This window comes from Antedon bifida, chromosome 7, assembly GCF_963402885.1.
Source record: "Antedon bifida chromosome 7, ecAntBifi1.1, whole genome shotgun sequence".
Classification (NCBI taxonomy): Eukaryota; Metazoa; Echinodermata; class Crinoidea; order Comatulida; family Antedonidae; genus Antedon; species Antedon bifida.
Genome location: NC_136232.1, coordinates 13674612 through 13687592, shown reverse-complemented (window position 1 = coordinate 13687592; position 12981 = coordinate 13674612). Strand labels below are relative to the sequence as shown.

The following is a 12981-nucleotide window of genomic DNA, read 5'->3' as shown; positions in this document are numbered from 1 at the left end:
CTTATTGGCCAGTAAACCATCCATAGTTTTATTGTAATTATACTGATCTAGTTTTCTGTAAGACTAGGAATACAGTATATACCTAATATTTAAAACAAAGTATTGATTAAAAATATGTCTGATCTAATATTGCTACTATTGTATTTAAACTTTAATGCATGCACAAAACTTGAATTTACAGAGCTAAAAATATCATAAATAAATTTAGTATTGAAAAGGTTAACACTGAATTTATTTCAAAGTTATTTTGAAAATGTGTGACCATTATTTTGTTCATAATTGTTCAAATCCTAACATGATTCATATGTTCATATTTGTATTATCATTCTTTTGTGATATAATAAATATTAGTAACTATCTTCAATTTGTGAGTATTATCTATTTATTACTTTACAATAATACGTATTTATCTTTTTTATGATTCAATTATATTCAGCCCTGATCAAATTACAAAAAAACTATTTGGCAATCTTTCTTATCTAATTTAATATTCTAAAAGTACCTCAAAAAGAAATATTAAATAACATTGGCATGCAATATAGTTTAGTCTATAGAACAAACAAAAGATTACATATAGAAATAGTAAATAAACTTTAAAAAGGTGATCATACAGTAGTACACAATCTATATATACCGTAGTAAATTCCTACTAGGCACCATAGCAATCAATTTACACATCTTCATGTTATTTTATACTTACTACTGTATTGTATATGGCAAAAACAGAAACAATGAAACATTGTTAAAAAAATAGTAAAATACAATACAGTTACCTTTAAACATCAGCTGATGGAAGGCCGATATAACCACAGTATCAGAGGACATTAATTCATTATTAATGAAAGGGTGTCTTAGGGAGGGATATGTAATAATGATTTAATATTATGATTGATCCAGAGGGTGGGGTGCCAGAACTGCTGATCTAAAGCGCTTTAATGCAAAAGATAGGTCATAGCACTTTTAGGTAGGCGGACCCCCTTATTTAAAAAATAGACAGAGCTAGAAAAATCACATATTGGCATCGGTGTACAGTATTAGATACACAAGCACATGGCTTACCCGAAAGAGGTGAACCTACAGTAGCATGAACTGAATAGAAAAACCTGGTCACATAAGTTAGGTGTTTAGAAGTATGTAATGAAATATCATTATTGTAAACAATTGGGCCATGATCAGATTTTCATAATGGATTCTAATTGTAGGGATGATTTTGAAGCTTTAGCACGTCAAGTTTTTGAGGGAAAATATGGGCATTTGGTATTTATCAGAAAGTTTTACAATAAATAATGTTTAGTTAGTACTATGTATTTTAAGTTTAAAATATCTATCCAACACAAATAAAATAATTAAACAACTTATTCTACAAAGCGCCAATTTTAGCAAATAACTTTGCACCATTGAATTGAAAATGCACTTTTTTCCCAAGATTATAGAAAAACACAGGGACAAGCAATATTTAAATTACATCTATTGACCTTTATACTCTTAAATTAAATGACATGATTTGAAATATCAAACCTGTAATATGCATTTATAAGAAGTGTGACAAACGAAGGAATAGAACCATTGAAATATAAGAATCAATAGAAAAATAAAATATAAATCTTAAAATCTCATCTACATTATCATTATCAACTTAGCAAAAAAATGTACAAATATATCACACATTTACTGAACAAAATAAAAACAATAAAACACATTAAAAGTATATTTATAAATTTATCAGAATATACAGGATAATTATGTGAGGGAATTTTTAATCAGCAACTTCCTGTCTATTGTAGGCCTATATTTGTTTTTATGTAGAATAGCTTATATTATGAAGAATATATTAATATAAATATACAGTAGTGTGAACACATGTTGTATTCAACCATCATTTTATTCATAATGCTATCTTAAAAATATACAAAGATTGCTTTGCAGAGAATGTATTATATTATCTTCTAATATATAGCTATGATGTCTCTATTAGTAACTCATCTTTAAAATACAGCAATATTATTGTTATGTTTGCACATTTTTACTCTGGAAATTTGCTAGCGGCCTAGGTTAAGATGACCGGTAAACCTGTCATGTCTGGTCATATAAAATAAGGTCAAACTTGACCACTACTTCGCCCGTCGATACTTCATGTAAGAGTAATCGTTTCGTGATTGGTCCTTTCCCGTAATTTTCCTTTTTGATATCTGCTATTCGAACTTCTGTTCTTCCAAGAAAATCTAAAATAACAAAACAAATAATAATTGTAACATTTCAGTTTAAAAACTACAACATTACATTGTATGGTATTGACATTTGTTTCTTGTGAATGAGTAATGAATGATGTACACAGTATCTGCAAAGAGTATCAGTAAAACAAACTCTAAATATAAATACTGTATTAAGATACAGGTAGGCCTATCTAAGTACACTAAAATACAAAGAAAAAATACCATTATAATCTTTTTGCTTAAGTCAAGATACAGTAGTTAGGCAGTGCTTAAGTAAAAAACTGAAGCCTATATCATCTTAAGGAATAAACTTTGTCATCATTTGTCAAGAAAGAGTAAATTTGATTAATCAGACCCCATGTATACAATATAAATACCATACACAGATGGTAGGTAGATATAAGATGGTATTGCAGTGTATTGTACAAATACTAGATACTAGTGTATTCTACTGCATATAAATGCCATGTATTTCAGATACAACAGTAGGCCTAATTCATTTTGAATTAAGAATGTGAACTACAAACACACTAATAAATATATGGAAGAATCCAGAAACTGAGTGAAGTACTTGGCAAAATATTGCCACACAGAGGGTGCATGTTTATATTTCGGACGTTGTTAAAAAATAGACATTTTTCTTTTTGTAGAATGATAACTTGAAAATTGTAGGCGCTATCATGCTAATCAACAAACAAACAAAACAAGTGCTATACTTCATGAATAAATGAATGTTGTATAATGAAAAAATGATTAAAGTGAATGACTGAAACACCTACCATCAGGAGAGAGGAAGTCTTTATCATAGACTGTTAAACATAGCACATCTTGGTTCAAATCTCTCACAATAAACTGCATATTATAGTTCCATTTCGGGTTCAATGTGTCTGGAATAAAACGTGTACGGTTCTCCTCACCTCCCATACTAACCTCACAATATGGGTCAGCACGACCTTCAATAAAATGTAATGTCAAATATTATTTATATGTGTCAATAATCAGTAAAACTAAAAGAGAAATTAATTTGCTAAAAAAATGAATACAAACATTAAAACATTGACAAAACTGTTGAAATATATATTTAAAAAGTCTTATGAGTTTCGGGATCCCTTTGACCCGGAGGGAGAGTACCCATCAGGGTCCCTACCTAGGGTTACAGGTCTCAGGTTTTTAGTTTTTTTAATTAATTAGTGTTCCATGACCTTCTCATCAAAATTAATGTCTCTTATTGTTGTGCTATGTCAACATAATGTCAACGATGGCGAAATGTCCCCAATAATGGGGATAGCTATGCAAACAGGTAAGTAAGTTACAGCAGGACAATAAGTACCTATTTAAATAACTTTATTCCAACTCATTTAAAAACATTAGAAAATTGCAAAGAAAAAGGCAACCACAAAATGTGAAGCTTGGTTGGCAGGGGTAAATAAGGCATACAGTAACTAAAAAGAACAATAGCTTGGGATAATAAATAACTAGTTAAAGAATTTAACTAATGATACTGTATGTTTATACCAATAGTTTTTATAGTAAGGAAAATTGTCCAAGTGCACAATTTATTATGAAAATGTTCATAAAAAATTGGAAGGGTGTGAAATATATAATGTTATTGTAATTTGATTGTAAGTATTTTAATGATTGATAAAGACAACTTGCATTCCCTTACCAGTAACAGAGTTTGATGGCTTAAGATCAGCGCCCTCAATAATCACAACAAGCAAACGTCCAATTCCCTTGCTTCGCATTGAACGTACTAAAACAGATAATAATTAAGAGAGATTTACATAACACAAAAGGAGGAAGGTAATCATGATCATAATCTTTCAGAATGGGTTTAATCTTCACTGTAAATATTTACTTGTTTTAGATTTTAAAATGTTATTTCATATGCATTTAACAGTGGGTAACTCAACCAATTACAGGATGGATAACCTATTTTATAATTTATTGAAAAGAGTCGTGAGTTACAACCCTCTTACAGTGGTCAGGATTGAACCCTGTCAATCAAGTATATTAACCACCATGCTTCACTAAATCACTAGTTTAATTTTACAATATTTACCTCTTTGGGCTTTCTCTCGCTTCTTCTTTTCTGTTTCAATTGAGTGTTTTGAAGCATTTTCAATTTGTGTGATCCATTTATTTCTGTAATAATAAAAAAAAAAAAAGTCATAAATCTTTATTGGATACATTTAATAACCGGACTGCTTTTCTCATTGTGGCATATCCAGGGATGAGCACCCTCCACCTCCCCACCTATAATCTGACATTTTTTATATTCTAACATAGTATAATCAAATTTTGATCAACTGTGCAAATTATTAGTTATATACATTTTAATTTTATACTTATGCCCCCCTTAATGACAAATTTCTGATACATCACAGGTCTTTATAATGGGTAGAGCGTGTATGCAGTGATGTAACGCACAGGCCCGAGGCCTTGGTTTAGTGATCCTAGTGGCCCTCCAACGCTAAAAACCTTGGGTGTTTTTAGCCTTTTCGACATATTTTAATTCCTGTTTTTTTCTCTAAACCCCATGGGTTTAGCCAGTGAGCTCATAGCCATACATCAATGCCTGTATGAAGTAGTGAGCTTGTGATGAGAGGGCTGTTATGCTAGTTATAGATAATTTACCTTTGAGTTTTGATACAATGTTTGGTACTTACTTAATTTTCTCTGTTTCTGCCTTGAGAGCATAAACTTTCTCAATGTGAGTAAGGTGAAACACACATTCATCTTGTACATCTGATGGTACCTTCACTGTAATCTCACTCAGAAATAAAGGCTGCAAAGACAATGTTAAATATAAATATAGTAGGCCTATAGATTATATTGAATGATAATGATGATGATGATATCAGTGATGAATGAAAATAACTAGATGTTACGCTAGGTCCTGCCCACAGATGGTTCTTGAATACACATTAATTTCAGCGTTAAAAAACTGGCGATTTCAAATGTATGTACTGCAGGACAATAATACATGTCGTTTATAGGAATGAATAAATGTTTATGTACTCAACTAAAATTAGAACCCTGGGAATTACTTCCGAAAGAGAAACTTGTCACAAAATGAGACCAATTGTTTGAGTCAAATTTAAACAAACTTAATTTGTGTTTTGTATGTAACATTAGGGTTGAGGGATTGAGAAGAGGATGGGTGCAAAGAGGAACAATTTTTTTGATCCATTTAGTAACGAAATATTAATTGATTTCATGTTTTACAAATAATATACCACAGTAACACAGTACAACATTGTGATTTAATACTTTTTTGAAAATGTCACCGTCATGTCTTCAACATCATGATGCTGTACTAGAGCTTTTCAGCTAATAAAAACAATTATCGTAGGATGAGATAGGAAAATGCGAAGCATCCTCGTATTATTGTGTGCGGGTATTTTTCAAGATGGACATCCATTAGACAGTGTATACCATATACTAAATTTGTTTTAATTGTCAATAACTAATTATCTAACTCAATTTAATTAGTAAACAGGGTTACATCAGGTGGTTACAATCAGTACCGAAAGTACGAACCAACTTTTTATACCATCAAATAAAAATCCTAGAAGTAAGGCGCGATTTACCAAATTTTTATGTACCCTTATGTAAATTTATATATAGATGAGGTTAAAATGATGGTGTTCTTGAGGGAGTTTTTCTATCATGTTTTACTCAATGAGTATTTGGTTCATATAATATCAGATTCATGCAATAATAATATTTAAAAATTAATAAAAGACATACCTGTCGATACATTTTGTACATCATTTCATTTTTGTTATCAGAGAATGAAAAAAGAAGACCAGGGCGAACTGGTTGTGTTAACAGCAAGAAATCGTTAAACAAAAAGGCATATAGCTCCTTGTTACTTTTAACCTGATAACAAAACGTATTATAATTAAATATTAATAATACAATTAGTGATTTAATGAAAAGTTAAAGAGGTCCTAATATTATTCAATTACTTCATGGGACAAGAAAATAAAAATCATTCATTTTTAAAGAGAAAAATATTCTTCCTTTTTTTGTAAGAGGGAACTCTACAATGTGTAGAATATAACTATACTATATAAGATAGATTTTTAAAAAGGTAATGCAGTCTACTGAGACACAGTGTAATAGTAGATATATTTAGAATAATCAATTTAATCATTTATAAAATATGTTCTTATTTCAGATGTATCACAAAGATTTATGGTAATCATAACTATTGCTATATATTTATCGTTTATCTGTATTTTTATCAAATATAAGGTCTAACAGAACAAGAAAAATAGTTTTTCTTCTGGTTTTGACCTTGTTTACAGATTTATTTGTAACTCACATTATTATTTTGTATTTATCTTGACCATATATTAAATGAATTCTGCTGTCACGCAACGAATCAAAAAATCGCATATTACTGTATATACAAAACAGTAGAATTGACATACCTTAAGTAACACACTGGAGTGTAGAAATTTTCTTGGACCTAGACAGTTGGTCAGTGAATTGAAAACAAGTTCCTGCAAAATTAATATCATATTTTTTGATAGGAACACCTTGGATATATTCATATATAATAACGAACTGTTGTTATTGTTATACATCACCATTAGAATATTACAGTAGTTGGTATTTGGTCATTGGATGTGATTTTAAGTAAAATAAAAATAAATAATTCATTATTATATTACCTCTGGCAATCCTGTGCAATCAATGTGTGACTGTAACCATTCTAACTTATCAGAGTTTTCTCGTTCTCTTACTCCTTCATTCACTTGCTGACAAAGTTCTTCTGCTTTTTCTAGAGCTAATTTGATGTTATCATGGTCTATATGATCTTCACTTGTATATTTTAAAATCTTTAAGAATAAGAAAAATTTGTTGATTTGCATATTTTTTCAATTTTAATTTTCATAGTATAAAGATGGAGGTGAACAAAGAAAAAGTAAGTCAATTAATGTGACATTATATAGAAATAATACTGACCGATATTTTATATAGTCTTGATTAATATTGATTTACATATAATGCATCTCCTACAAAAAACTCAACTAAATGATTCCTATATGTGTCAAATTTCATTAAAACTTGTCAGCAGTTCTAACACCTTTTATTGAAATATACATATAAACGCATTCTATTCAGAATTTTATAACATGTGTCTGGTGAAGAATAAATTGTGCCATGGACAAATTAAACCCGCCTCACAAAAGTAATCAAAACAAAAAATAGTTAATAATTAAAGATGTATTTAAAAAAAAAGATTTTACAGTTTTATTAAAAACAAAAAAAATAATGATTTCAATTATCAAAAGACTAAATAAATAATAATAATAACTATTGTCTGACAGAAGTATTTTTTCTTTAAATTACAGTTTTTTCAGGTAAATATATTCTTTATTTTTGGTCAAAGTGAATCAATTATGTGACATTAAAATGGAATATTCAAACAACAAATAAGAAAATATTATAAATGCAAATGAATGCAAAAAGATGGCATACTCCAAGAAGCAAGACTGTGTGGGAGGCGAGCATACTTGAATACTGAAGAAAAACATAATGCACTGATAGCATGTTTGTGGCTTACTTCAACAAATTTTGTAATCGTGTAATGCAAGTTTGTTTTTTTAAAATCTATATAAAACCAGAAAACACAATAGATTCAGGCTGAACCAATTAACCCTTAACAAAGAAGTCGGGTTTTCCACACCATTCCATCAGGTAAAATGTAAAGTTTGCCGGGACAGCTTTACTAGGATACGTTTATTTTAAATGAACACTTACCTTTTCAATTAACATTGGATACCTAGTAATACGTTGCATTGGTTTGATTAAAAAACTACTCAAAGGCATTCCTTTGGTTCTCTTGTCTCTGGCGATGTTCTAGCAATAAAAACAAAATATTAGTGAAAAGTAGTGATGGTTGAAGTACCACCAATATAGCTGTTTAAGGTGGAAATAAATAAAGGTGAATTTATTTTTTAAAAAAGAGGTTATGTAGAAAAGGGTTTCCTTAGATTTGTGTACATTATTATCTTGTCTGTTTCATTGGAAAACATGTTTCTTTTTGGATTTATTTACTCTCATATATTCTATTGTATATAGTATGGATATACAGCTTCAGACGCTAAACTTATGGTACGCCGTTTTTTGTAGATGGAACAATAAATATTATCTTATTATCTTCTTATTTTTCTTTCTATGGATACTTTCTAAAATAAAGAATGAACGAATGAATATAACAGCATCTGAGCTTACCCGTAAATAGTCTTTGAAGGATGGGTCTGAATCTATCTTCTTTTGCAGCATGGCAGAAGCAGTCAGTTGACAACTGCAGAACCTTATGTAAGGGGTCAGATGAGGAAGCTAAAAAACAAGCATGATTTGAATTATTCTTTGTTGAAAATTAATGAACAAAATTATATATTCCATATTGGCAAGCCTTATCCATAATTAAATTAATTAAATTATACTAAAGCTCTGTCCTGCGTCCAACTTAATCATATTGTACTAGGCCCAACCACTCACTTTTTCAGTTAATACGAATTGGACTCCATTGGAAATAAGTTTTTATTTGTCGACTTAATGGGTTATCCTGGTATTCTTTTTTTAATATGTACATTGTATATTTTAACTATTTTTATGAATATCAAATAAAATCAATCAATCAATCAGTCTACACTATCAAACCTGATGTGACAAAAAATGTGAGGTCCCATAATATGGATACGATGATGTCACATCACTATCATATTTGGACATGACATCACACTATTTTCGTCAAACTAATTTCACCACCCACCCGAATCCGAATTCCCCAGCACAGATCGTCGTATTTTATATTAATAATTATATTTAAAGCATCTTTGCCTCGTCTGTTTTTAACCTTTTGCTACGGCCTTGCTAGTTTCATAGTGTAGACAGACCTTAAAACATAATAAGACATCATTTTGAAAGGGTGTAGATTTTAAATCTTGTATACTGTCGTTTTTTTTTTAATAAGCCAATGTGGGCCACATTTTTTAGGATCTGGGAAGTATGCTAAGCTAGCTAGAAATCAACAATGTTTTTACCTGTCAGCAATTGTAACTATGTCAGGGTTAGATATACAGTTTGAAACCTTACAACTGGCTAATAACAAATTAATACTAATAGTATACTATATACCTTTTGTAAAAACAGTGCATTATTTGCCTTTTTCAGTGCTTTTTGCATATCATGCCTAATGAGCCTGCAGGAAATGTTAAAAGAATATGGCTTTTTTGAGGACACAATTTTTCTTATAATGCCTCTAGAAAAGCTATATTAATGGCATGTTACCTTTGTAAAATTATTTGTAATCAAGAGAATTATTTATATCGTTTTAGATATATAAAGGTCATAGCAATTTTAATTCATTCTCACATAAAAAATTGCCACATACAAATTTTCAAACTTTATTGTCAGTTCATGGGTCATATATGTGCTTAATGAAGCAGAATGAAATTGTCATGAAAACTTAATCAATGCCAAATAAAGATGACATAAAGAGAAATTCAGTCAGTGAGACTATGTTTGAACATCTCCTTATAATATTCCACGCATATATTAGTTTTATTTGCCTTTATCTCTTTCCAATTTCATATAATTGAATTACTTTCTTATTTCTCTTTGTTCATCCTTTCAGTTTAATTAGTTAATTGTATACTGCATAGAAGTTTCACCCATTTACTTCTAATTTAAAAATCATGATAGAGATAATAATACTATATATATACTATATTATACTATACTATGATAAAACATTCAATACTATAATAAAAGCTTTTTTGTCAACACCAATAATCATCATCTGGAATTTCTGTAACTTATTTTTGTTTTTGTTTTCAAAAAGTCCTTGAAGCAGTAACATGCACTTTATTCATATTATGTCTGACTGATATACGAAGGTGGGTAGTGCTATGTGTGAAAGTGTGCCTCAAGCATTCACAAATATATGGATAGTTTTAAATGCAGACTTAGACGAAGATGGTCGTGCTTGAATGATCTGTGATAACGATGTCGGTAATATTAGCAATCCATCATGTTGAAATTTTGAATAATACATTTGCATCATGTAACTTACAATTTATTTAAGAAAGCTAAAGTCATAGGAAAGACAATTCGGCATCAGAATTGGAATAAAGATATAAATGATAGGAAATTATGATCCTATGGAATTTGGAAAGGTAAAAATAGGAAAATATGGAAAAATATTAACAGTAAAATAAATATGTATAAACAAAAAATTTAAACATAATTGTCATGGTGGCAATGATGTGAAAATGAATTTCAGGTAAAAATCAATTTAAGAAAATCATTGATAATGGCAATAAAAGAATTATTATATTTCCAAGCTTTACTGACACAAAATGTGATCAAAACTATGGTTAATTATTACACATTTTAGTATGAGTGAATTTTTATAGACCCCTTCTTATTTTAGATTTTGGCCCAGTAATTGCTTTTTTTGAAAAGCAAAATCAGCTAAAAATGTTCTGACCATGTTTTTCGGTTAATGCTGGGTAACATACATGAGGCTTAAATTGATTGTTAAATGGATTGTTTTTAAATAAGCATCATTTTCATAAACATTTCTGCTAACTTTTCATCAGAAACTATCATTAAAATTTACTTGAAACTAAACCTGCAGTTATTCACCCCAATACCTATTTATTCTCCTAATGCAGTTTCCATATTTCATAAATATGCCAGATATATTTGGTTGAAGGCATTTCATGTAATATTTAACATAATGCTTTTGACAGACAAAATGATATGGATTCAGGTCATTTGAAGTGCGGAATACATGTTTCCATTTCACATGGTATTCATCACACTTAACCAACCTTGTAGGTATTACAGTAACACACCCTCTTGAATATTTCATATAAAATACATATTAAATAACTAGTAAATAAATGATGTATAACTAGACAGTTTCTAGCATCATTAATTCAATACTTATGTAAAAACTAGATGTAGACAACCCTGATAATTGGGATATATTCAACCTAAATTTGTTCAGAAACAAAATGGCACGATTGGTAGAGATCAGTTTCATGCAAAGGCACGCTCCAGACATGCCTATGACTTCTTGTCTGCAGCTCTAAGCAATACGCACACATCTATTGCCTCATCCTTTTAACATTAAACTGAAGGGGTTACTGTATATGCATGAACATGAATGCACATACACCTTAAAAAAGAGTAGGAGATTGACTGCAGCAAACTTGTTGCATACACTGTTAAACACCAGTTATGCCACAGATAAAAAAGTAAAAACCAATATACAATAGAACTCATGTTAAGGCACCCTTAGGGCCCAATAAAGTGTTCCCTAATTAGGGGTGTCACCTAAATAGGGGTTGGTCATAGTGACTGTTAAAGCATATATTGCCCCTCGTCTAGATTGTATGTACATCAGAAATATTTTTATGATTTTTTTCACTGTACTGTAAAGAAAAGCATATAATAATAGTATTACAAATAATAGTAGATAAGAGTGTAAGAATCAATAGTAAACATGAAGCATGCTTTACCTGTTCACATAGAATATCACCAATCTGTTCTACGGGTTGATTCTTTCCACTCATAGTTTTTCGTACAAGCATTGCTCTAGGAAAAAAAAAACATTATTAATTTCAGCATTAATCTATGTGTAAGCTGCTTGGATGTACTCCCTCAGGTGATAGTGTTCTAGATATTGTACTGTTTCTAGTTTTATCACAAAGAATAACCTTGGAGGGATACATCTATTTATGATTAAATACATTTTTATATCTTAGCCTTTTAACATCTTTTTGTTATGTGTGTACGCCAGATTATTACAGGTTAAAACTTCTTAGCGGTATAGTACAATAATAGAATTTATAAAAAATGTTTTCGAGCATCCATTAATTATTTCGAATAAAACATATATGAAAGATGTTGTTTGATTTATTTAACACCTTGTTCATTTTCTAGATGCATCTTTCTAAAACATCAGCCAAATAGATAATCTAGATCGAAGTCGAGATCCCTACTAAGTCATGCACCACACTGTCTGTGAGTGTATCAATGCAAGAACCTATCCTTATACAATCCTCATATGCGAAAAATGAAAGAATTTTACCAAGAAACCAATAATTTCCTTGCAGTACAAATAGAAGTTATTTTATAAAAACTGAAAAGTATTTATATCCTATTTTCTTATTGTAAGTTATTATTTTTATATTTTTATATACTAAATAACATTTTTGAACAGATATACTGGTGCAAATTTGAGGACTCCTGTTTCCATCACTGTTGCCGATGTTAGTTTTGTAACCAATTTATATTGACTGGCCTAATGGCTTGGACATCTGCATATGATGCAGAGGTTTTGAATCTCGGTTGGGGTGTCAAATTCTCTTTCTCACTGATTTCCTCATCTTTATCATTTCAAAATTAATTAATTAACGTTCACAGGGCGGGTTTAAATTTCTTCTGTAAATATAAACATTCTTCCATATATCTTATAGTGTAACAGATACTTATAGAGTACAAAAGACACTTAATTATGTATGCAACCTAGTGAACTGCAATTGTTAATATTATAAACAATACTTTTCTCTCTCATTACAATTAATATAATTGATAAAGAATATGAGGTTGAAGAAAAGTGTTATAATGTAGCTTAGAACTAATTTCATTATTTGCAAAATGTTGGAAAAGGTGACAATTGGTTGTCATAATGTTAAGTACTGACCTGGGTATAATCCCACCTGCTTTAAAG

General features: G+C 29.9%; 1 protein-coding gene across 2 annotated transcripts in view; it reads right to left on the bottom strand.

The window, feature by feature from the left end:
* Positions 1-67: 67 nt before the first annotated feature.
* LOC144848447 (intersectin-1-like) overlaps positions 68-12981 on the bottom strand; it is a 59361-nt gene continuing 46447 nt past the window's right edge. For both annotated transcript variants that reach the window (XM_078705179.1, XM_078705180.1), the window contains exons 33-43: positions 11768-11843; positions 8466-8573; positions 7992-8090; positions 6899-7066; positions 6656-6727; positions 5967-6098; positions 4883-5001; positions 4276-4358; positions 3880-3966; positions 2993-3166; positions 68-2222 (exon numbers count right to left, since the gene is read on the bottom strand). In XM_078705179.1, the coding sequence (XP_078561305.1) occupies positions 2074-2222; positions 2993-3166; positions 3880-3966; positions 4276-4358; positions 4883-5001; positions 5967-6098; positions 6656-6727; positions 6899-7066; positions 7992-8090; positions 8466-8573; positions 11768-11843 (1267 nt within the window). In that variant the 3' untranslated portion in view covers positions 68-2073. The remainder of the gene's footprint in view (positions 2223-2992; positions 3167-3879; positions 3967-4275; positions 4359-4882; positions 5002-5966; positions 6099-6655; positions 6728-6898; positions 7067-7991; positions 8091-8465; positions 8574-11767; positions 11844-12981) is intronic.